Here is a 26,603-nt window from a genome sequence, read left to right on the forward strand (position 1 = left end):
TTTTGGTGGTTTTTTTTGTTTTTGTTTCTGTTTCCTAACTGTTTAATTCTAGACACACTGCCTGGCACTGTAAATCTCCATGCTAATTTCCCCATCAGCTCCCAGAGGGAGTTGGTCTGTAACCTAACAGATACGCATTTTGCCTTGCTTCATTAAATGAAAAGCAAAAAAAGTCAGATCAGTTTATATTCAAAATGGGCTGAAAAGTTGATGGCAACATGCTAAAGGAATCTAGTTCTACTTTCAGGTACTCCCAGTGGTTAAACCAAAAAGCCAGTTCTCTCATCTGTACTGATGTCTATTCGGCTTTATAAGAATTACAATCATCTGTGACATTTAGGCTTTTTGTGTTTGTGTATCTTGAATTTACAAAAATAACATCATTGCTGTCCTTGTGGGATTCACTCCACAAAGGCTCTAGCAATCACCTCTGATTCCTAACAATTGGAGATCACAAGGTTTTGATGCAGAACTATCTTTCTGATCAATAAATCACCAGCCTGTAAGAGCAAAAAGAAACACAAATATTACCGAACTCACAGGATAGTTACTACTAATTTTTAAAGCCTTTTTCTGGATGAATAAATAAGACAGCCTGACAGTACTTTTTTTAATAAACTCTTTTTTTGTTTCCAAAAAAAAACCAATCCTGCTTCGCATGATCTGAATTGCACCATCCCATGTATATGTTTAGTGATAAAACTACTGTGGAAAGGGCCTGTCACTTTAGTGCTAATTGTGCTGTTTCTTCTTCTCCTCTTTAGTGGTGGGACTGCATTCTGAACAGCTGCAGTTCTCTAGCTCACAGCTTTCAATCATCTGAACAATTAACTCTTTGGAGGCAAATTAAAATGTATGTGTTTGGATTTATCATGCAGTTTTACCCACTTGTAATATTCACTAATCATAGAATCATAAAATACTAGAACTGGAAGGGACTTTCAGAGGTCATCAAGTCCAGTCCCCTGCCCTCATGGCAGGACCACGCACAATCTATATCATCCCTGATAGATGTCTATCTAACCTACTCTTAAATATCTCCAGAGATGGAGATTCCAAAACCTCCCTAGGCAATTTATTCCAGTGTTTAACCACCCTGACAGGTAAGAAGTTTATCCTAATGTCCAACCTAACCCTCCGTCGCTACAGTTAAAGCCCATTACTTCTTGTCCTATCATCTGAGGCCAAGGAGAACAATTTTCCCCTTCCTCCCTGTGACATCCTTTAAGATACCTGAAAACTGCTATCATGTCCCCTCTCAGTCTTCTCTTTTCCAAACTAAACAAGCCCAATTCCTTCAGCCTTAACTCATAGCTCATGTTTTCGAGACCTAATGTTTTCTAACCATTTTGTTGCTTTTCTCTGAACCTTCTCCAATTTCTCTACATCTTTCTTGAAATGTGGTACCCAGAACAGGATACAATACTCCAACTGAGGCCTAATCAGCACAGAGTAGAGCAGAAGAATGACTTCTCATGTCTTGCTCACCACATTCCTGTTAATGCATCCCAGAATCATATTTGCTTTTTTTGCAATAGTGTCATACTGTTGATTCATATTTAGTTTGTGGTCCATTACGATCCCTATATCCCTTTCAGCAGTACTCCTTCCTAGGCAGTCACTTCCCATTCTGAAATGGATTGTTCTTCCTAAGTGGAGTACTTTGCATTTGTCCTTGTTAACTTCATCCTATTTACCTCAGACCATTTCTCCAGTTTGTCTAGATCATTTTTTGACCCTATCCTCCAAAACAGTTGCAACCCCTCCCAGCTTGGTATCATCTGCAAACGTAACAAGCATACTTCAAGCATACTCTCAATGCCATCATATAAATCATTGATGAAGATATTGAACAGAACTGGCCCCAAAACAGACGTCTGTGGAACCCCACTTGTTATCCCTCCAGGCATAACTGTGAAGCATTAATAATTAGTCTCTGAGAACAAGTATCAGAGGGGTAGCCGTGTTAGTCTGAATCTGCAAAAGCAGCGAGGAGTCCTGTGGCACCTTATAGACTAACTGAAGTGTAGGAGCATAAGCTTTCGTGGGCAAAAGCTTTCATTTTGCCCACGAAAGCTTATGCTCCTACACTTCAGTTAGTCTATAAGGTGCCACAGGACTCCTCTCTGAGAACAGTTATCCAGCCAGTTATGCACCCATGTTATAGTAGTTCCATCTAAGTTGTATTTACTTAGTTTATTGATCAGATAAAAGGTAATGATTTTACCTATTTAACATACACCTATACAAATATCTCTTCCACAATTATAACTAACTAGAATGTATACAACATAAACAGATCTTTACTGTATAAAAGTAACAAGGAAAATATACAAAATGCTTTACTGAAAGTGTGGAATATTTTAATGGTTAACTTTATCACCCCCCACAATTCATTTCAGGCTAATCATCCCAAGAATGCTTAGAAAGATAGTCTTAAACCTCTATTTGCAGCTATTTTGCATGCTATCTTACTTTATGGCACATAAAAAGCATGCCACAGACTGCTGGTGCCAACTTGATTTGAGCTACTCTGCATTGGGCTGTTAAAGATACTGAAAAGAAACTAAAGATACAATGGGATTAGGAGAAAAGCCATAAACCTTGAGACTGATTGGCAGTTTTTCAAAATTATAGTTATCTATTTACAGATTGCAATGAACCCAAAGGCTTTTAATATGCATAATGTAATGGAATACAATACGAGAAGTGAGCTCAGGTAAGATTTAGGTATCATTAAGCAAACAATGTTAGAGAAAATACGGGCCCTGTATCTTAGTTGAACATCTGGGATTCACTGCATGGCATCTGATAACCAATGAGACAACATCGCAAGAGGCAATGAATCCCAGACGTTACAGATAGCTCCATGGCGTGTGACCTAACACATTGCAAAGTGGGAGAAATAAAAGTCACTTTTAAGTTTACTAGGAAGAGTGGGGATACAGCTTTGATTGGATAAGGAGACAGCACATGATTGTCTGCCTAATGTTTGGTAAGATTTCTGTGAATGGTTCATCAGACATTGGGGTATCTGTGAACATAAAAGTTACGGCTTTCATATGAGAAACATGACATTTCAGCATGGAGTTGGTAACTGCCCATTTAGCTATTCTGATTGCATATTGTGTACCCAGTGCTCAGGACCAGCTTTCAGATTTGAAAGTCTGCAAGGAGGGAATTGGAGTGTAAGTCACCCCCTGTGCCATTTCTGTTGCTGAATGAGGAGCAGGAATGTTGTGCAGTAACCTCAGCAACTCATGTCCTAGTTTTCTCTCAGGTTTCTATAAATTTGGCTGACAAATGCAAAGACCATAAACTGCAGTGAGGACCCAGTTAGTTTCTAGTTTTGTGCATGTTTGTCCTGCATAGATTTGCTGGGGTGTGTGTGGAATGTGCATGCATAAAACTTCCTTACGTGGGTCACTCAGATACAAATCAATACTATGAAAAACACTATAATCCAAAGTATATAATGAAGATGATTACATCTAAACACTTAGGATGCATCTATACTGCACCGTTATTTTGGAATAACTAGCATTATTCCGAAATAATATCAAAATAATGGGTGGTTTATTCCAACTTCTGTAAATCTCATTCCATGAGAAATAATTCCTCTTCCGAAATAGCTATTTTGAAATAGCTGCAGTGTGGACGCTCCTTAATTTGAAATAGCTCCTTTCCTGGGCCATTTTAAGTAATTTCTCCCAGTGCTTCTTGGGGCTCTACTAATTTTGAGGCTTCCCTGTAGTGTAGACACTCTATTTCAAAATAAGCTATTTCAGAATATATCTTCCGGAATAGCTTATTCCGACATACGCATGCAGTGTAGACATACCCTTAGTTTACAGAATGCATTGCTAACAACAGCATCCCAAGTGAGATTAACAAACCCTCCATTTCTTCCTTAATTAACAGGCTGCTGTACCTGCTTCAAGCATGAACTGTTAGTCTTAAGCATTTATTAGAGATGAACTAAAATGTGAAATCTGAACATCCCTCAACTGTGAGGAAGTTTAGACTTGGAACTGGGAACTTCATGCTCATCCAAAACTTTATGTTGTTAATTTATCTGAACAAATCAAACTGCACAGACTTCTAAGAGGGTATGTCACTTATATTTGTATATAATCACAATAATATATTTAAAATCACAGAAAGAGGTATTTATAAAGAGTAGGGTTGTATTAACAGGTAGATTAGGTTTTGGGAGTGGATCAATATGAGACTATAATCCATATCGGTGCTTTATAATGGGGATTAAAGCCTTGCTCATATAGGGCCACATGTGAGTACTCTGCACTGTATATATTTCATCCCTAATTAAGTTTCTGTTCCGAACCATGGACAGTAGCCAATGGTGCTGCCAAAGGAAAGCTGATATTGAAAGAAGCTGAAATTTTGAAAGGGAAATAAAGTATAACTAGAGCTTGCAGGAAATCCCCAAAGTGATATCCTCAGTTTTGAGTTCTTAGGGAGACTGTTCCTGTTTCTAAATTCCTTTCTGACATTGGTGGTGACTGTGTTTTGTTGTTCTTTCTCCTCCTCCCTCCTTTTTGGCATATTGTCCAATCAGGAAAATTGCCCAGGTGACATCATCATTAAGGAGCACACATATCATTGCTCTCTGTTTTCAATTTGAAACAACTCAGCAATAAGGCTTAAGAGACAAAATTTAGTACATAAACATCTAGAATGCTGAATATGTGGACCTAAAATGTTTGCCCCTGGGACTTTTTCCTAATATTTGTTCCATTTTACTACAGAATTTGTGGACGGGCCATGTTCTGTGCTCAAGGAGAGATGCAATTCTCTCAGATCAGTCTAAAACACAAAGGGTATGTCTACACTACCCCGCTAGTTCGAACTAGCGGGGTAATGTATGCATACCGAACTTGCTAATGAAGCCCGGGATTTGAATTTCCCGGGCTTCATTAGCATAAAGCCGGCGCCACCATTTTTAAAAGCTGGCTAGTGCGAACCCCGTGCCGCGCGGCTACACGCGGCACGGGTTAGATAGTTTGAACTACGCAGCCATTCCGAACTATCTGTACTCCTCGTTCCACGCGGCACGGGGTTCGCACTAGCCGGCTTTTAAAAATGGCGGCGCCGGCTTTATGCTAATGAAGCCCGGGAAATTCAAATCCCGGGCTTCATTAGCAAGTTCGGTATGCATACATTACCCCACTAGTTCGAACTAGCGGGGTAGTGTAGACATACCCAAAGACAACACAATATAAGCCAGGTAGTGACCGTGGCTCTCTCTGGGCATAATATTGGGACATATTGTATCCAGATTACAAACCCACTCCAGAGCATACCAAGATACATATAGACCTAACAAATGAGCACACGGTTAACAGCAGAGCTGCACAGTGGATGGAAATTCCATTTTAATTTATTTTGATATTTTGTCATTTGGCTTAATTCTGAAATGGAGTAAAGTACTAAAAATGTATCGTGAAGGGAAATAATGTTTTTTTTCATTTTGGTTCAATTTTGCATTGTTTTAGCAAAAATGTTTCATTTCTATTTTGACTTTATTAGTATGATAATGTACAACATACCATTTTTTAAAATTAAAAATAAAAAGTAATTTGAGAATGAAAAGTTGAAACATTTTGTCCAGACATGTCCAAATAGGAAATTGTGACATTGTCCTTCACTTTTTTTTCTTCTACCCCCCCCCCCAAAATAGTGAAATAGACCCAATTTCACCAACCATTTTGATTTAAATGAAACTTCATACTCTGAAATACTATTGCTTCTGTTGAAATTTCTCTGACTAGCTCTAGTTAACAGAAAAGACTGGAGCATGTTCTTTGGGACACCTGCGTGGGGATTAAGGGCCATATTAACAAGATTCAAATAAGTGCCTAGTAGGACTTGCACAAATACCTCAGGGTACATCTACATAGCAGTGTTATTTCGGAATAATATCAGTGCACGTCTACACTTCAAGCCTTTATTTCAAAATAATGTTGAGATGGAGGACTTTTTACTTTGACTCATGGTAACCCTCATTTCATAAGGAGTGAGGGAAGTTGAAGAAAGAGTTCCTTCGACTTCCTGCTGTGTAGACAGTGCCAAAAGCCAAATTAAGCTATTTCAACGTAAGCTATGCAACTGACATACATGAAGCTTAATTCGACTTTAGCCCTATTATATAGACCTAATCTAAGGGTATGTCTACACTAGCCTTCCAGGAGGAATAACAGTTAATTTGAACTAAGGACTTAGTTCGAATTGCCGTTTCACTTCCGCATGTAGCCACGGGCAGTTACTTCGGACTAGTGGAATTTAAAAATGGCGACCGAACGGGAACATGCAAATAAAGCCCGGGATATTTAAATCCCAGGCTTCATATGCAACTTCAAATGCCTACATTAGCATCCCTAGCTCAAACTAGGGGGCTAGTGTAGACATACCCTAAGTGAGTTATGCACATTATTACTGTTGACTTTCAGTGTGTATTAGGAACTTAACCTGCCTATATCTTTAGACACCCAATTACTTTTCTGGCCCTAGAGGTATAGGAGTTGTAGGGTTATAAGTGATTCAAGAATATGTGCTTGGTCCTGCCGTGAGTGCAGGGGACCAGTTCTAGTATTCTATGATTCTCTCTTGTGCTTTGATTACGATGCTATTTTAATGTTTAAGTTTCTGTGTAAGTACAAAAAATGTTCTCCAAGCTCTTGTTTGACATATTACAGTGGCTATCCTGATGCCATCACTGACCTCTCTCAACTCTTCTTATGTCTTTGTTATTTTGTATCCAGCAATATCATGTAATTCATTCACTTGCTGAAACCTGTGCTTGACACCACAGGGTACAAAATAACACAGATAACATCATCTTTGGAGCATTAGGGGTTGGCTTGTGCTGTGAATACTCCGAAGAACAGCAAAATCAGCTTTGCCCTTTTGCTAGTTAGATCAGCAGTTTGATCAATCCTATTTATTTTGTGGTTTGGTGAGAGTTCAAGAATTGGCTAGAAATCAATATGACCCATGCAGCAGCCCCTCCAAAGGAAAGAAATACCATGATTTAAGCTGGGAAGCTATTTACAAGAATCTGTTGGGAGCATCTTTGAAGTCCTGGACAAAATGTGGGGTGCCATGCTGAAAATACAATGATTAGCTTTTTTGACTTAGAAAAAGAAGGAATAGTGCCCTGTTGCGATTATATCTGATGCATGGAGAAAAAAAAAAGCCATTTGAGTGGCCTGATGCAGCTCAGCAGCATGTTTCAGGTTTTTTTTTTTTTTTTTTTTTTTTTTAACAGGAGTCTCTCAATAAGGAACATAAACAAAAGAGCTGTTCCTCCTGGGATAGGTTGCTTTTTAGCCAAAAAAAAATATCCCCAACTGTTCCCCTTGAGACTGACAAAGCAAAAGTAATTGTGTTTCTCAAACTCCCCAACACTCAATCCAACATGTCTGCATGAAAATCTATACACAATTGATTATATATTCAGAAGCAAATACATTGTCTTGTTTAGCTAGGATGGCGTTGCAGGAGGCATACACTAGACACTGACAGCCTCATCCTGCAGAAATTGTCCAGAAAAGTTTTACTCATGCATCAGATATAAAAGCAACAAATAATACTTTAGTTCCTTATGTGAAACTGTGAAAAGAACTATAAAGCAGCAGAAGAATTCAGAGTAATTTTGGAGATAGGAAATACTTTGTATACAGTGAACAGATAGTTTGGAGAACTCCTGGCCATCAGATATAATGGACGTTAAGAGCTTAGCAGGCTGGAGAAAAGATGGGAGCTGAGAGCATCCATAGTTACATTAAAATGATTAAAAATGATTTCAAGGGGATATAAACCTCATGCACCAAAGTATAAATGAAGGAATTAAGAAAGAAGCTTTCCCTACTGGGCAGATGAGTACATAATTACTCACTTACAGGATTCTGGAACTTTTCTCTAAAGTATCTGGATACTATTCTAGATCAATGGTCTGATCCAGTATGGCAACTTCTGCATTCACTGGGTTATGAAATACTATATATGCTATAGTTTTAACTCCTGACCTATCAGGAAACCAGCTACAGCTCCCACACAGCAAATACTTCTTTAATTAAAAGAACTTTTTTTTAAAAATTAAGTTGGAAAAGTAATAAGCTATTTTAATTCTAAAAATGTCAGAAATTGCTGTATATTCCCTTTGTACATAGGCCACTCAAAATACAGCAGAGGTTTCACATTGTCCGCCTGGATCCTTAGTCTGTATATGCAGACTGAGATTGAACTGGATCTGCTTAAAACCTGATCATTCCTTTTCTTATCCCTTCCAGAGTCTATAATGTTCAATTTCCCTATTTGGCTGACATAATTCTTAAGCTCTTTTGTGAAAGGGACCATGTTTTTCCCCCCAGAATCTTGGTATAGCACCAGGCAAAGTATTAGTGTTTTCTCTATAACTGTAATTACAATAATCAACAGGTCAAGATCTATCTTGAAATTGCTGTTTACATGCCAACACAGAGCAAAATTTTTGTAAAAAGTTTACATGGAAAGGTGCGGCTTCTTCACTCTGAAACCATGAAAGTTTGCAAGCATAAAATCAAAATGTAAATTATTTGCATTGAATGGCAAGAATCTGTGATAGACCCTCAACTTTCTTCACCTGGGCTGTGTCTAGACTGGCAAGTTTTTCCGCAAAAGCAGCTGCTTTTGTGGAAAGACTTGCCAGCTGCCTTCACTGGCCACTTGAATTTCTGCAAGAACACGGATGATCTCATGTAAGAAATCAGTGCTTCTTGTGGAAATATGCTGCTCCCATTCGGGCAAAAGTCCTTTTGCTCAAAAGGGCCAGTGTAGACAGCTCAGATTTGTTTTGCGCAAAAAAGCCCCGATTGTGAAAATGGTGATCGGGGCTTTTTTGCTCAAAAGCGCGTCTAGATTGGCACGGACGCTTTTCCGCAAAAAGTGCTTTTGCGGAAAAGCGTCCGTGCCAAGCTAGATGCTCTTTTCCGCAAATGCTTTTAACGGAAAGCTTTTCTGTTAAAAGCATTTGCGGAAAATCATGCCAGTCTAGACGTAGCCCTGATGTCTGCCTTTTGTTTGGCTTTGTTGAAAATGAAAAGTGGTGAAGAAGTTGCAGCTGCGATACTCTTAAATAAAGTATAACACAACTTCAAAAAATATTCCATCACTGCTCACAGGAGGTCTGATACGACATATTAAGATAGTAGGTCAAATACAGCTGACTTGGAATTTCTGAGTGCTATACTGGATGTGAATGTTTCGAACACTTGGGCATGTCCACACACACGTTTCTGGTTTATGCATATTCCCTTATTCTTTATTAAGATGATAAATCATGGCTGTGGCTCTGAAGTGCTATGTACACAAGCACAAAGAGAAAGAGCTGGGCCTCACCCCACAGAATCTATAATCATTAGAGAAAAATGTCTGATTTATTTCCAAGCAGTAAATACACTTATATCCTCCCTTAACAACTTACACATTTTTCTGTTATAGATTAGATCTAAATGGTTAGAAACATAAAAAAGAACAAGTCTAATACATGTAACTGACTCCCTCATCCCAGCTTGTTTTTGTCAGATACAGTGCCTTACCACTATCTCCCCTCATATACTGTCTTCCATCTCTCCTGCAAATTATCTTTTCTTTGTATCACTATTGGTGTAATTACTTTAAGAAAATCAGTAAAAGAAAAGAAAAAGTTCTTTGCTACAAAGAATATTCCAATGAGACAAAACCTTCCTGCTGGGTTGGAAGACAACCACAGAGCTGGATTAGCTATGGTTTCATTGATTATTGAAATAGATTATACAAACATGAAGAAAGAAGCATTAGTCTTGTCATATGTGGCAATCTTCCCTCTTCAGAGAAGTCAGCGAACATGGACAGTAGGCTGAGACGGGTGTGTTCTCAATTTAGTCTATACAACTGACCTCTTCAAATCTCTGTCAAAAATCAAGGGACTTTCTATTTAGTATTTAAATCTGGGGAGTGGACGCAGAAAGGAAGAACCCAAATCTTCTACTTTCTTGATCTAAATCCAACCCATTTTCACAGTGTCTGAAAGTAACTGCCTTTTGATGGCTGTCATATGGGCTATATTGAAAGAACTCAGAGAGTAGCATCTCATTTAATGCCAAGTAGGCAGATGTCTACAACACCAAACCACCATTGCGGCACTAATTAACATGGGAACTTACAGACTGCCGTACTGGGCCAAATTAATGATCTATATAGGCCCTGTATTCCATTTCCTACCCTACAAAGGACAGTTACAAAATAACCACCCCAATGGGGAAGGAGATGGAACTTGATTCTTATTTCTGGGAATGGTTTCTCCACAATGCCATTGAGGCAAATTGCTCAGCACACAGGTTAATGGAGGCCTTCAGACAACTGCAGCAGACACAGGCTCACCAGGCATGGACTGCAGGATTGTTAAACTGTGGTCTGGGCTTTCGAGCTCAGGCTACAGCCTAAGCTCTGGGATACTTCCAGCTTACCAGGCCCTAGAGCTCAGGGACCAGCCGGAGTCCAACCATCTACACTGCAGTCCTGCAGCTCAAGTCAGATGGCATAGGCCAAACATAGGATTTTAGTTGCAATGTAGACATACCTTCAGTCTCCAGGGTTATCAAAGGGGGCACATTTCATTAGCATTAAAATGATCAAAAGAACAAAAACTGTATTAGCCAACTTGACCTAGGTACATCAAAATGTCTATATCAATAAATATCTTTGACCATTGCCAGGCATTTTCCAGCTGATGGACTGGAGCAGGTGCCTTTGCTTCTGGGTATTTATTCAGGGTTCTACACATACTGTACTTTCCTTGTGCCTCTCAGAGAAATGGGATGTCCACGCTCTAGTAATAAGCAGTGATTCAAACCATTAAGATTTGATTTCTCTTTGGATTAATTCAACTGTTTTCAGGACATTTGGTTTTAATAACAAGAAAGAAAATCTCTTGTAATAAAATTAAAACATGAAATTGGTCCAGGATTTAGTTACTCTTGTACCTAATCTTTTGCTGTTTATTAGTTTTGAAGTAATTTATGTTTTCTTATCTAGATTTTCCTTACTGTTTGGTTATAACTTCTTCCACGATTACAATCACTTAATAAGCACATCATAGAATGTGTCTGTTTTTACCTTGGGTAAAAGATTTATTTTCTTTTATCATCAACTCGCAGTAAGCTATTTCTCTCCCTAATAAAAATAGGAAAGTGAAGTATGAGGTCACATGTAGAGCTTTACTTTGATACACACACCAATTACATAGAGTTAGCCACTTATCCTGTCTCTTTTCAGTTATTTAGCTATTCATAGATCACTGATGCATGTGTATTTACAAAGTCTGTGGGCATCTTATCTTTTGAACTAATGCTCTTCTATTTTTATATGCTAGCTCTACTGCCATATGTAGAACAGTGCTGATTTGGATTTAAAATATGTTTTCCAGTGAGATAACGCTGGGCTTTTTGGAGGCTTCAGAGTTCCCTTGTTAGAATGTACTAACAGAAGAAGTAACAGAAGAAACCACCCTTTTTGTAGAATTTAGACAGAGGGAAAGTTAGCTCATAGCAGTCTGAGCTGAAATGTCATATAGAATGTTTAAAATATGTTCTGATCTCTGGAAAGGAATAATTTGGTATCAAATAAAGTAAAACATTTTTGCTTTGCGTACACTGCAGGGTTTTTGAGCAAGAAGCCTTTTGCGGAAGAGATCTTCTGCAAAAACATCTTGCGCAAAAGTGCGTCCTAACCTCTGAGCGTATCACAAAAGCAATGCGCTTTTGTACAAGAGAGCATTTACGCTGCATGGACACTCTTGTGCAAGAAAGCTCTGATGGCCATTCACCTGTGCTTTTGCCAATCGGGATTTTCTTGCGCAAAAAACCCTCCAGCGCATCTACACCTGACTTTTTGCGCAAGAGCTGTAGCGCAAAAAGAAGCTATTCCTTGTTGGGAGAGGAATAACTCTACTGGCAAAAGCCCTCTGTTCTGCCAATTTCCTTCCACAAAAACGCGCTTGAGATGTGGACACTTTGCTGTTTTTTGTGCAAAAATGGCCGTTTTTGTGCAAAAACCTTGTAGTATAGCTGTAGCCTCAGAGTTAGCGTGAATACCTCCAGCTTGCAACAACTGTCAACATTTTACTGCCTCATTAGTAAAGTGTGGTCTGTTCATCCAGGAACTCAAGGAGAAGAAAAATATTTCAGCATGTTTCAGATCCTCTATTTTCCCTAATTTGGGTACCCTCAAATCCCATTCTCAGTGCATCTCTGGGCCCCAGCTCTAATATTTACAAAAAAGTAAGTAAGATATTCTCCTCGTAAACGATCAGCATTTCCTCGAGAACAATAAATTCTATGTGTTGATGGGAGTTTCTTTTTAAAAAAAGTGACAAATCACAGCACTAAAAATTATAACAAGTGGGAAAGTGCTTTGTCATCTCACTCTCTCTTGAGTTAAAAAATGGTTTCTATACTGTTGTGAGATCAGTTTAGGCTTGTGAGAAAGATATGCAATTTCTTTATGTTCCAAGCACTATCACAAGAATTAGCATACATATGCATTTGTCTAACAGTTCATAATTTAAACATGGATATTAAAACATGGGATAATTACATCTACAAAACTGAACTTCTGCCCAAGTCTCAGGTCTGCTACAGTCACACAAACTATAGTTCAACACATGCTTTTCTAATGAAAAAGTAGCCTTCTCCTTCCTCAAGAGAGCAATTTTGGTAATGTACACTGGGAGCATTCACAAAATGCATCTATTTCACAACCTGTGAAAAAAGGTAAAAATCTTCCCTCACAAGTCACCTAACCTATTTATAATCTGGGATATTAACTAGTGCATGTAACACATAACACAAAACTTCATCAAGCAATCCACCTATAGGCATCTTTTTGTGTGCACAGTAATGTTGATTTCGAATACATCAAAATATAGGAATATATTTTAAAAGATTACAAAGCAGAAAAAAAAATCAGCGCAAGGTGGTAAACCTTTTTGGAAAAGGTAGTTATTGCACACTTTAAGACAGTGCGCAAACACCCAAATTATGGTTGTTGGGTTATTTTAAAATCTGAGATTAAACAACATAGTGATAAAATATCCCAATTATCCTGGCAGAAGGAGTGAAAATGGGGCAATACTTGCAGAGGGCATAAATGAAAAAACCCCCAAACCCTACATTGCATTGAGCTTTGTAACGAACTGCTGAATCACAAATGCTTTGTTTTAAATTGTATTAGCATACCATCTATGAAACATACAGTCCTACAGTGTAAAAGGATATGCCCTAAAATATGTAGGGCACATTTTCATTTCCTTAGGTATCCAATCTGTATGTGTTTCCCAAAAGGTTTATACACCCAAACAGATTCAAAGGGGGAACTTAAAAGAAAAGCAGATCAAAGGGTGCAAGATTTTGACCAAAGTTTAATTTAAAAAAAGAACATTTCACTAGTAATAGGTCTGTCCCATTAGGGTCCACAATTGCCATGACAATTTCAATTCAAATGCTGCCTCTTTGTTGCTAAATTTATCAATGTCTTTTTAAGGTAATTAAAAAAATCATCTATGTTTCTAACTCACTGGACTTTGTAAAGAGAATTTGATAGCCAAGTAAATTGCATAGGGAAATGGAGAGGTTTGACTGCAAAGAGAAAATCATACTGCCTTTAAAGTGCATAGTCTTTCAATTTGCATACAGATTCTTCTGTTCCATATTGTACTCAGATTTCTTAGTAGACATATGCCCAGTTAGAAACAGTCTTTCTCCAATTTTGCTCACAGCAGAGGGAAAATACCATTTTCAGTAATTTTAAGAGCATCTGAATATACACAATTCTGCCTGAGAATATGAGAGTAAAATAAAGAACTGTGTTCACAATAACTCATTCTTGTTGAAAATAACATTTAAATCATCTATCTATCTATCTATCTATCTATCGATACAGATATATAAAAATATTTTTTAACTTCCCAGGGTGACATATCACAGCTGAGATGCAATCGTGTTAGTCACGGCACTCTGCATGATGCCAATGCTATACTAAGCAGCATGCTATTAGGAAAGGGTACACCAGCATGCTATAGTACTGGCTAGACCCTATCATGCTGTGACTGTCTATATGCAAACACCATGCCCACTGCCACAGCACAACAGGGCAAAATGTTAGGGAGCTATTTCTGTAACAACAGGAGCACTTATTCCCCCTGAACTTGACCCCTGCCCTTGGTGGAGATTGTGGAGATGTGTTTTGGATGTGATATATAGTAGCAGGGAAGCATTGATGCACCAGACCAGGAAATTAAAAAAGATGCCATTCGCACAAAGAAATGTTTAGTTAAGTTTAAACAGCTTGGCCCAGATGGTACCTTGATGGACCATTTGTTACATCTCTACTTGTTAATGTCCATTAGGCTGTTGTTGTTTCTCTCTCCAAATGAAGTTCCTCTGCATTTAACCCTGGGTTTTGAGAGGCTGGGCTGCTATTTAGAAGCACTAGGGTCCTTAAAGGAACAGCCTATTACAATACACAATAGTAACTATGTTTCTACGATTTATGAAAAGAAAGCAATATGTGCCTGTTTCGGTGCCTGTCGTTTGCCTACCAATGGTGCAGTGCTCCCCATTCCAGCCCTCTCTGCATTCACATTTCCCATCTTTACAGGTTCCGTGTTCCGTGCAGCGGGGATGGCACACACGTTGGTCACATGCCACTCCTGTCCAGCCTTCTTCACAGCGACATGCTCCGCCAATGCACACCCCGTGAGTGCCACAGTCTACGGAACACACTTCTGGGGAGAAAAAATACAATTGTGAGCACAACTGAGCACTGACATTGGCAATGGGTCACTAGACGTGTGCTGAAAAGTGACTAGAATTGGCACATAGTTCCTGTAAACTATATGCACTCAGAGTGTGGCACATTCAGATGCCCACAGAAATTCAGGCCTGCTGCTGGAGGTTTGGCAATGGGGGCAGCTGACCTGGGGCCCGGCTAGTCTATGCTCCAGGGCCCAGTGATTCTAAGGGACCCATGACTCCTGACAGCGGTGGTGGCCTGAGTCCTGGACCTCTTTGAATTGCTGCTAGTGTGCCGGAGCGCTGCTCCAGGACTGGGGGGAGAGGCAGCACCATAGGCCAGGCTAAGGGCTAGCTGCCTCCAGCCTCACCCCTTCCACCTGGGGCCCTGCCCCTTCTGGGGTTGCAAAATAGTCCTCCACACACCCAGCCCGGGGCCCAGGTGACTGTCATCCCTGCTGCTAAAATGAGACTTTGCTTTCTATTAAAAATCATCCAAAATAACAAATTTGGCTAATTTAATGCAGGATTGACAATGCTGGAGACAGTGTCTCCTCTATTCAGGTGCACGTCAAGTTCTTACTCTGCTCCAACAACATGCCTCAGCCCTGGCTAAGAGGGGTTCTTTCTAGGGGGGAGATAATTCTATCTACACCTGTTTCCCATCCCTCACAGCACTGTGTCTCAGAACCCAGATCCACTGACATGTGCTTGTGCTATGGTTCTAAAAATAGCACTGGGGTTGTTCCTATTTGAGCTGGAAACTAGATTCTGAGAGCCTCCCTCCTCCTGTACACTGCTATTTTTAGCCCTGCAGCATGAGTCCAAAGTCATTTGACCCAGACCTCAGACAGACAATGCTGCAGATCTTTTATTTTGTATTATTTGCCGTGCCAGTACCCTCACATCTCCCTGCTGTGAAATAATTAGTGGCAGCTATGGTGGGCGTGTGATGTGGACTGCTAAGAACTAGACCCATGTAAACTCATTCCATGAAGAATGATGACAATTTGGGGATGCTCAGAGTGATGTGGAACAGTAACTATGAGAGAGAGGATCTGTGTCCTATTGCCAATCCCCTGAGTCTTTCAGTCTCCCCCCTTTTACCCCCCCACGCATGAGGTCTTACAACTCTGGAGCAGTGACAGTTGTGGAAGAGCTAACTCCATCATCAGTGATATTTCCAGTTAAATGTTCATTCATGAACTTTTAGGACAGCTGATGATACATCAGAAAGATCTGTCTTGATACAGTAAAACTTCATTGGTCCAGCATCCAATGCTCCGGCACTCCTGATAGTCCGGCACCATCAGGAACTTGGAAGTGCTCCGGGCAGCCGGACAATTGGAGCTGCTCTGTGCCTGGCTTCCCCGATTCAGCCGCTGCTGAAACTGACCAGCAGCTGAATCGGGGAAACTGGGGGCAGAGCAGCTGGGGTGCTGCTGGGTTGGTCACGTAGTGCCGCCCCTCGGGGCTGTGGGACCAACCCGGCAGCACCCTAGCTGCTCTTGGGGATGCCTGGGGCAGAGCAGCTGGAGTGCTGCCGGGTTGGTCCCGCAGTGCCAAGGGGCGGCACTACAGGACCAACCCGGCAGCACCCCAGCTGCTCTGCCCCAGGCATCCCGATTCAGCCTCTGCTGAAACTGTCTAGCAGTTGATTCTAGTTTCACCAGCATTCACCCTAAGGTAAAGTCTCCTGATTAGTTATTCTTTCTTACTAGCCCATTTAGATCATGGCAGAGAAGGCCAGATAGATACCACAATTTTGAAAATATTTTAAAATGATTATTTATTAGTATAAACACTCTTGTTTACAGATGGGAACACTGAAACACAAAGAGGTCAAGTGATTTGCCACAGGCCACAGTAAGTGTGAGAATGAGGAGGTAGAAAGCAAAGTTACTCACCTCGGTGCAGTAACTGTTGTTCTTTGAGATGGTGTCCCCACGGGTGTTCCACTATGGGTGCTGGGCTTGCCCTGGCGCTGCAGGGCAAGCCCAGCACCCATAGTAGAGGACCCACGGGACATCCTCGAAGAAGAACACAGTATTTTCTAGATTCCAATCCTGTGTTCACACCAATATACTGTATAGCACATATCATACAGTTACTCATTTATAATAGCTAAAGTATAACAAAGAACTATTCACTGATCAAGGGCTGAAAGAGTAATGTAAGATTCATGTAAATAGTTTGTATTTTAAACTGTTATTGGATATTAGATTGCCAATCAGCATAGTATACAGGGCAGGAAGATTATTGCAAAGCAGAGCAGAAAAAGTTTTCTTACCAACGGAGCAGTCAGGACCCATCCAGTTAGGATCACAGCTACAGAGGCCTGTATCAGACAGGTATGTCCCATGCCCACTACATTGGTCTGGACACTGGGCTCTGGGAAGTTCACAGTTTAGGCCACCCCAGCCTGGGCTACAGAGACATTCTCCATTCACGCATACACCTTGGTTGGAACAGGTAGGATCCAAGCAATCAACTGAACAAAGAAAACAAAAACAAATTCTGTGTGAGTAAAGATGGGTTCTTGCAATATATACTTGGATAATACTGCTGGGTGGATTGGTATTTTTCAAGTTTATATTATTGCAGAAAATAGGCCAAACTCTTGCATTTGTTTATTTAGGCTTGTTCTCTGTTTTCAGAACTGGTGAATATGAAATGTCTTTTTACTTAGTAGGATACAGCCTCTAAAAATTGAAAAAATAATCTACCAACTGTTATGATTGTTACTAATGTTATAGTACTAGAAAAGAGAAATATGAATATACCCACTTTACACATGGAAAATGAGAGCAGAGATTTGCTAAGTGACTTGCCCATGGTTATAGAGATTAACATTTTCAAAAGCACCTACGTGACTTTAGAGCCAAAGTCCTATTTTCAAAATTGATAGGAAGTACTTTGGGGCCTAAGACGCAATGACTTTCAAGTTCCCTTAGCCTCCTAAGTCATTCAGAAATTTTTGAATATTTTATCCATAATCATTGGCTGAGCTGTGATTAAATCCTAAGATTCTCAATTACCTAAACCCTTTTCCCAATCAGTTGCCCACATTTCTTTTTTTAACCCCTAACCTCGCAGATACAGCTTCCCCATTTCTCAATCTGAAAAGAAGACTTGTTTAAAATGAGATTTTTTTTTAAGGCAGTGAAAAGACAGTTGGTGTCACCTTGGATCTCACTGAACAATGAGATGCTATTGCTGTATCAGAAGTGAACACATAGTGACACAGTATTCAAGGTTTTACCTTATATCACGTGTTTGTTTTTACTGAAAATGTCAACCTGAAAGTTTATGAACAGCCTTCCACCATGGAACTGATGACCAAGGTCAAAGTGATGTCCTAAGTAAAATGAATTCACACCATGGCTAGTGTATATTGCTTCACAACTCAAGAAAGCTAAGAATGATTGGCATTCACTCTTGAGGCGTTATGAAGTACTGAGTGTATAATGAAAGCGATTTGTCTCTCATCTTTTCCCAAAGATTATCCTTCTAAATTAAGGAAGAGACGATTTCACTGAACCCTGAATGAACAATACCTGATCTGTGAAATCTCAGCCTTTTCAATAAACACAAATTCTTATCAAATTATTTTAAGACTTTATAGAAACTTCACACATAAGTATACAGTTCATGTACTATGCACAGGATTGAAGCAGACATGAATTTACAGATGTGACAATAATTGTTATCAAAACTTGTTTTGATTTTAATTCAGATTGCAGTACTACAGGAATACATTACTACAGCATTTCTAATGGGATTATGGTTTATAATGACAGCACTGACTGCTATTTGCAAACAATTTAATATTCAGTTAATTGGTTTTGTAAATATAACATATTTAACTCTTTATAGGTAAATGAGGAGAGTTTGGATTTTCAGTTGAGACAACCCACGAAAAGTTCAGTAGTTTATCCAAAATTATTTGGTTTATAAATAAAACTGGAGATTAATAGAGTCCCCACTCTTGTGATGTTGGTACTTTCTGCTTTTGGCAGGATCCAAAGTACTGTCAAAAGTCAGAATTGTCTCTGACTTTTGGTATTTTTGCTCAATCCATCAATCAAGTTGTTTATTATTATTAATTATTATTATTGTTTCCTTTAAACTATATTTTAATGATTCTCAGATTCTGTTTATTCTTACTCTGGGGGAAAGACTAAGGTTTGGTTAATTTTATCTATTATATTTTTAAAAAATTTGGAATTGAGAAATCCTAAAATTACTCTTAAAAACGGTATAATAAAATGTGTGTTATTTTACATTTCTGCCTCAAAGTTCAGACAACCATGCAAAGTATTGTTGAATGCTGATGTAGGGTAGCTTTTAGGAATGTATAACAATCCACTTAAAATTGAAGCAGTAATAAAAGCAATGCAGACAGAATGAAAAATATATCCCTCTTACAGATGAATTAGCCACCTTTCCACATTCTTGAATTATGATATGCAGGCATAGGAAAAGCAGTTGAGATTTATTACCTCAGAATACACCTGTCATCACCCCACCATGCACACTTATTTTATAGAATAACTTGTGCTAAACCTCTCTGTCTATTGTTCTAGATAAATACATTTTACAGCTATTTAAAATCCATCATCTGGCTGAATAAGAGCATTCAGATTTTAAAGGAGCAGTGAGTTTGCTTTGGTTTCAAATCTTGTTCCAATTTTATACTATGCTTTTAGGGTTGATATCTAGGGCCAGGTCCTCAGATTGTGTAAATTAGCAGGACTTCATTCACTTCAGTGGAGCTAAAATGATTTCCTTCAGCTAAGATTCTAGCCACATGCCTTCAGGAGCAAGTTATTTATTTTAAAAGGATTTTAAAATGGAGTCTCTGTGGTGTTTAAACAAAGGACAGTGTGCTTTAGCAGTTGAATATGTGAAACTTAGAACCCAGAGCCCCTTGGCAGCTTAGATCATTAGAACTCATTTAGTGTTGGACCCTCTGTAGATTTGACAAAAAGGGTAGAGAAAGCAATTTATATCCCTAAGGACAAAAAAAGAGGTCAAGGAGTTTTCTGAACAATATGTACTCTAAACCTCCAAAGAATCATGAATTACACTTATGAAGTTAAATGTCATTGAAAAATGACTCAACCATGAAGCTGACAAGAAAAACACTGTTAACTTAACCTAATTTGTCAATTTCACTTGTCTCTCCCCAAACCATATTGAACAAAACCTGACAAATATGCCATTTCATTTTCATGTGCAAATTTGTTAATAGAGCAAGAGTGTTTATGCAGCTAAAATTGTGGATTGCATATATTGATTCCGGTGCCACTGCCATTTCAGGTAAATTGTTTGAATGATATGACTATGATGAATATCAGAAATAAAAAGCTAACTGGAAGAAAAAAATGCTGACCCTCAGTTGCTAATTTCATTTCCTAGTTGGAAAATGGCACATGCATCAAACTGACCCATTCTTTTCAGAAACACAAATCAATAGAAGAGTTTTCATACTTTAATATAAAATTAGGCATGTTTACCCATTCCATTGTGCAGTTAATTCATTTAGAACATTTAAATAAGACTGAGTGAATGCTTAAAATGTTGAGAAACCATTTCATATTCCATCATTTATTCAATAGCTCCTGAATTAATGTGTAAAATATTTACAGAAGGGTAAGAATTTTGAACTAGTGATATCATTGCTATGGAATTTTTATTTTATTTGCCTAATGATGTATGCAAAAGGTTATTTTAACCTTTCTTTTCATGTTATTGTCCCTTGCAAGTGTGCAGTTAATATAGCTTCCCTTCTTCAATCCATTTATCTTTTAAAAACCTTATCCTTTCAAGCACTTCTTATTAAATCATCTACATCCTCCTTCCTAACATACACATTTGCTACTGATAATATTTGTTAATGTACAGTTAAAGCTGACTGGCAGACACACCCACCTAAAATATTCAGTGCAGGCAGTAATCAAATACTCTGCAAATCAGGACAAAAAAGAGTTAAGAAAGCTGCCCATCAGTTTTAAACAGCCCTTTGGAACTGGCAAGAGCCACTGAAGGCCTACTGTAAGTATTTTTCAGCCAGGCTGCCCTACCGCAAACAGTTAGGAGGAATGACTAAGTAAGACTGCTACTCTGTCTGTGGCATTGGGCCCCTCAGAGGTGCATTCTCTCATTTCTCTACAGGCACCCCAACTGCCTTCATTGTGCCAGTGACAACTGCACAGACTGCTGCAGGGATTATCTGCAGCAGGTCACCACAGTTCACGCTACAATATGAGGAAAGATATCTCCCCTCCAAAGGGATCACATATCCCTAGATCTGTACTATGTTATGTTGCTTGTGAAAATAGAGAAGAAGCACAGTAGTCTATTCTTGCTCTGAGAATTTATATCAATAAGGTAGCAGAGGTGAGAGAGCTCTACAGGGCAGAGGAGATGGGAGAATCCTTAGACCAAAGGGTCAAGAGATAGTAGCATCAGACAACACTGGAGCAGTCTGTACATTCAGATACCCACTCAGTTTCCTTCTGCCCCTTATACAAATATGGTAATTACAATAAAATGTTGATGTTATGTGATTTTTTTTTAGGAGGGCTGCATCTGTGGCCTCACATTTGGATCACTAACTCTACTGCGACACTTCATGAGGCAATCTGAGTAAGTGGATTTCAATGGTTAATTGTCCAAAGTACTCTAAACAATAAGTTTGCTTCACTTTAACTAAACTGATGCTACTACCCTACTATAATTTCTTATACTGTGGACTTTTCAAATTACAATTTATAATTAGTGTAGTAATTAAGAGCAACTGTTTATGGAGCCCGTAAAGCATTCTAATATATATTTGGGTGAAACGGCACGTAGAATGCTATGTTGTGCTCTGGAAACCTCAACGTTGGAAAGATGCTGAAGAATTTGAAGGAATCTGAAGGAAATCTACAAAAACGATTGAATGTCTGGAGGGACCGATTCATAAAGACAGCTGCAAATTAATGAAAGAAAGGATTGCTCATAGTTGTCTATAGGGTTATAAAGTCAAGGTAGGAGAGGAATCATTTAGTGTGGCACAAACTGGAATTAACAGGGTGAAATGAAGGATAGGTAACGTTAGGCTAACTATTAGGCAAGCCCTCCTAATGCTGACATCTTTCAGATTGTTCTTTTGAATCTAACACAACATTTTAACAAAGGACGTTGTGGACCCCCATGACTAATTTTAAACTAGACTGAACAAAAGGTAACATTTGTATGAAAGGGAACATTCCTGTAGCCTGGAATGTGTTGGTGCAGAGAGAGGTGCTTTAATTAGTCTTCTCCACTGCTGATTTCTACGCGGTTCCAGGAAAATGTTAGCTATATTGGGGCAGTTTATTGTACAATGCTGTAACCAACCTCTCAATCATCTATTCCTGGCTGAATTGTAAATTTCCCTTTCTGGAAGCTTGTAAGGACATTGCTGAATTGACCAAAGCCCATTTAAATCAATGGAAAGATCTTCATTGACTTCAATAGTTTTTAAATTAGATTCTTAGCCCTTATGGTGCTGTTACTCATTCCTGGGAGAAGAAAACAGGAAAATACTCTAGCAGTTGCCTGTAATTAATCCGGTGTTGGCTGTCTAGTAGTGAGCCTATGGATTATGGGCATCTTTCTTCTTCTAGTGCAGTAAATGACAAAAGTCCCATTCACTTATGTAAATCGAGGACCTTATGTCTCCAGGATAGGAATGAAACACAGTGGTACTGGGCTGGGGAGCCCTGTATTTTCTCCAACCACGTTCTTTGATAAGAGAAGAGCTATTTGCTAGCCTATAACATGAGTTGGTGCCGAGCAGACAGACTCTTACACCACAACTAGAAGGCTCAGTAGAGAGCCAAGATTGAATCTGGATGGTCACAGATCAACCATCTCAGCCCAAGAGTTGAGAAACACTGACTGGTCCAGATGGTGTGACTTAAATTATTACTTCCCTGATGTGAGGATAAGCAGAGGACTTCAGAGCTGCCTATCCAGGAACTCTCTAAAGCATTAAAAGTCCCTTGTAAAACAACAATATTAAAAAGAGTCTGTTCTCCAATTTATCTTGTGGTAGGTTTCCCCTCACCCCCACCCCCAAAAAAGTGTTGAGGAACAAACGCTGCTGGGCTTAATCTATGACCATTTTAGTGAGGCCATTTTGTTAAAACCTACTAATTTTCATCCTCACAAAAACGATGGCTACTTACCTTTTCAGTACAAGGAGCTTTTTAGCATTTATTAAATTGGTGTCTTTTCTGTGTACCATCTACTTTTCTTTAATTCTATGAGATTGTCTGTAACAAGAGTGATTTACCCTACATGATGCCTCAAGTGACATGGATACCTGCAGTCTTCTAAATCCAGCTCCTCTCTTTCTGCATTAATTATGACTGAAATGTTTGCCTTTTGTCGGTTTTCAATTATGCCATTTTCTAGAACATCTCCCTCTTTTGTTTGGTTCACCATTTTACATTTTTCAATGTTAAATAAATATAATCCATTGAAATAAAATTTTAAAAAAAGAATTATCTTGATTCTCCAACAAAAGAATCACCTAGATTTGTCTGTGGTAGGGATTCTACCACTGCAGAATAATAAAGACCATAAGTACTTGGGACATGAAAAAAATGTGATTTATAGTTTCACAGGCCTATAAAATTGGAGGCAGCAAAATCCCATAGTAATTTTACATTACAGTATCATCATAGCATTTTCTCTCTTCCCTGCCCTCCCTCCCCTTCACAAACAAGACAAGTTCAAAGCAGAGGCAGAGTTTGTACTGTTATATTTACCTTCCTCACAGTTTTCTCCTTTGTAGCCGACAGAGCAGACACAGTTTCCTTCAACACAAGAACCATGACCTCCACAAGAGGGATCAATACACTGGCTGATGGGTACATCACATTCTGGCCCTTTCCAACCACTGTAGCACAAACAGGTTCCTTTGGAATATTGGCCATTGCCACTGCACAGAACGGGGCAGGCAGCTGGAAAATGGAATGAGATAAAGGGAGCCCATTGAGTCATATATGAATGCTGATAAAAGTGCTCTAAAATAAGCTATCGATTGAGACATTTTAAGGTGCTAATTTAATGGAAAATACTAAGACTGTACTAATTCAATTTCTGATTACTCAAAGTATGGGTATGATTAATTACCTGTAGATGATAAGTACAAGCACACACATATGCTGTCCATATTCACTATATAGGTGCTATTCATTACAGACTGTTGAATTAATATTTGGAACTATAGAGAAGTCTGGAATGATTATCAGTAACAAGTCAAAATGAATGAATGTGATTCTTGTGTGTCACTCGTTTTACACCTGAGAATTTCCTGATGTACAGAGAGTAAGGCTCTAATGATGCATTTGAAGCAAGTCCCATTCCATGTTTCTATACAACGCTACCTTGCCAATTTTGTCTTACTTGGTGTTTTTGAATGATCTGTACCCAAAACTTCATCTTTTCAATTCCACAACTTTGGGCCTCTGAGGCAAAACAATAATTCAGGTCTCCATCTGTATAGCCCTCATCCTGCCACCAGGAGAAAGGCTGAGATTGAGAAAGAATGAACAGCGCAAATGGCAATTATATGAACTACAGTGCCTGCCAAAAACTGGAAGGATGAGTGCCAGTCACAAAAATGGAAAAATCCAGGATGACCGATAGAGAGAGTCTTAAGGGGGACAGAAGATGCATTACTTGGCCTGGTATTGCTTGGTGGCAGCAGATCTGCTGAAAACAATAAGAATGTTTCCCCCCTTCTCCCACTCCCCACCATGACCGGGCAGCAATGCTAAACTCGACAGTGTTCAAAATACTGGTGCCCAAGAACTGCATTCCATTTTTAAAAAGGCTTTTATTGCTATTGTACTATGACTATTATTTCCCCCTTCACTTGAACCATCAGGAAGCACTGAATATCAAATGTTAGAATGAAGGAACGAGTTCATAGTGGTACTGCAGCTCATTCTGCATTATATACGTGGGACCCAGTTCTGCAGCCCTTATCCACTGAATTGTCCCATTGATCCGATGAAGAAGAGTGGGCCCTATTTAGCAATGCTTTACCTCTTTTTAAACACAAAAGGACTGATTAGAAGGAATATATTCAGAACAATGTCAGTGTTACTTCTTTGGGCCCTAGGAGTTAGCCAGTATTCAGGCCACGTGGCGTGTTTCCCTTAAAAGCCAAATTGATGACAGAGCCAGGTATTCATGACATTGTCCTAGTTATTTACAAAGAATGTGCATAGTGCTGTTTCTCTGAATCCAGTAAGAATCCAACAGTAGGAAGCATTTTCTTTGCTCATAGCTCCAAGCCCCTTTCTAACCAGGTCTCTACCTAAATGCGTTCATACTTCTCTCTCAGGGCCACGCTACCAGGGCTTCTGTCTATGCGTGTGTCTAAAAGTGGACTTTTGTCAACAAAACTATACACTGTCTATGCATGTGTCTAAAAGTGGACTTTTGTCAACAAAACTTTACACTGCTGCTGAGTTCTGTCAACATAATGTCGACAGAACTTAGCAGTTTTGTTGATAGCTGTAAACCTCATTCTACAAGGAATAACGCCTTTTGTCAACAGAGTTCTGTCAACAGAAGGCGCTATTGCATCTCCACTGTCCTTTGCGTCTACACTGTTATGTCAACAAAGAATTGGATGTAATCTAGACACTCTTTGTCGACAGCATCTGTCGACAAAACTTCTGTTGACAAAAGCCTATAGTCTAGATGTACCCTTTATGTCTGTTGCTTCCTCACTGCCTTCTCTCTGTACTTCTCTCTCAAAGACACATAAACCTTCACAAAACAATAGCCAACGAAACCCTGCCTTGCCTACATTTGCCATGTATGTCCATTTGTTTTGAGCAGTTGGGAGCTGGCATTGTAGCTATGTGGTCCCTACAGAAAACTAAACTTTTGACATTTATCTCATTAGTATACTACAGGTTTCCACAAGTTGTTACCAGGGCCATAACATTAAACCATACAGTACAGCACATATATACATATAAGGCATATCCAGACTTACAAATGGTAAGTTTTCACAGGCTCTTGAAATGTAGAGGACCATAGCAATGAAGATGGTGTTAAAGTTATATCTTTGAAGGTCCAATTTTAGGGGAAAAAAGTAAGTCCAGTTTCTTAGACTCCCATATATTTTTTATTGAACTGATCCCCCCACCTCCGAACGCTTTAAAAGAATTTTAGTGATTATGGTTGAGAAGAATAACAAAGTTAGGGCTGAAAGAGATCGAGTCTATTATCTTTTTAATTCATTTAAAAATGACATATGTTCACATGTGCCTTGCCAAAGAACGATACATATTTAGGGCCATGTGTTCATTCAGAGAGAACCTCTGATTTTGCAGTCCCAAACTACGCATGTGAGTAGGTCAGTGCTACTGGAACAAATTTTTAGGGGATGGGTGCTGAGCTGAATCCCTCGCCACTTTTGTCTGTGCCCCTCACTGCCACAGACTGGGGCCACAGGTTGGCGGCATCTGCAGATCTCCTGGTTGTGGGGCTAGTGGCCAGGACCCCAGGCAGCAACAGGGCTCCCGGTCCTAGACTGGCAGCCAGATTGTCGACAAGGGGCCAAAAACCTGGGGGTTCTGCAGCACCTTTGTGACCCTTACTTCCTGTGACTGTGAAGTATGTGCACTTACACCAGTGTGTGTAGACGTGTTCCGTACCTGCACACAGGTATTCACAGTTCTAGACTGAGTAGCTGGGTGACCACACAATGAA

At 39.3% G+C, this 26,603-nt stretch overlaps 1 protein-coding gene across 5 annotated transcripts in view; it reads right to left on the reverse strand.

The window, feature by feature from the left end:
- The window catches only part of TENM2 (teneurin transmembrane protein 2), a 1,107,817-nt gene that overhangs the window by 111,454 nt on the left and 969,760 nt on the right, over window positions 1-26,603 (reverse strand). For all 5 annotated transcript variants that reach the window (XM_075900181.1, XM_075900179.1, XM_075900180.1 and 2 more), the window contains 3 exons: window positions 23,636-23,830; window positions 17,122-17,322; window positions 14,639-14,824 (listed from right to left, as the gene is read on the reverse strand). In XM_075900181.1, coding sequence (XP_075756296.1) covers window positions 14,639-14,824; window positions 17,122-17,322; window positions 23,636-23,830 — 582 coding nt within the window. The remainder of the gene's footprint in view (window positions 1-14,638; window positions 14,825-17,121; window positions 17,323-23,635; window positions 23,831-26,603) is intronic.

The sequence above is a fragment of the Pelodiscus sinensis genome, chromosome 17 (assembly GCF_049634645.1).
Source record: "Pelodiscus sinensis isolate JC-2024 chromosome 17, ASM4963464v1, whole genome shotgun sequence".
In the NCBI taxonomy this organism is placed as follows: domain Eukaryota; kingdom Metazoa; phylum Chordata; order Testudines; family Trionychidae; genus Pelodiscus; species Pelodiscus sinensis.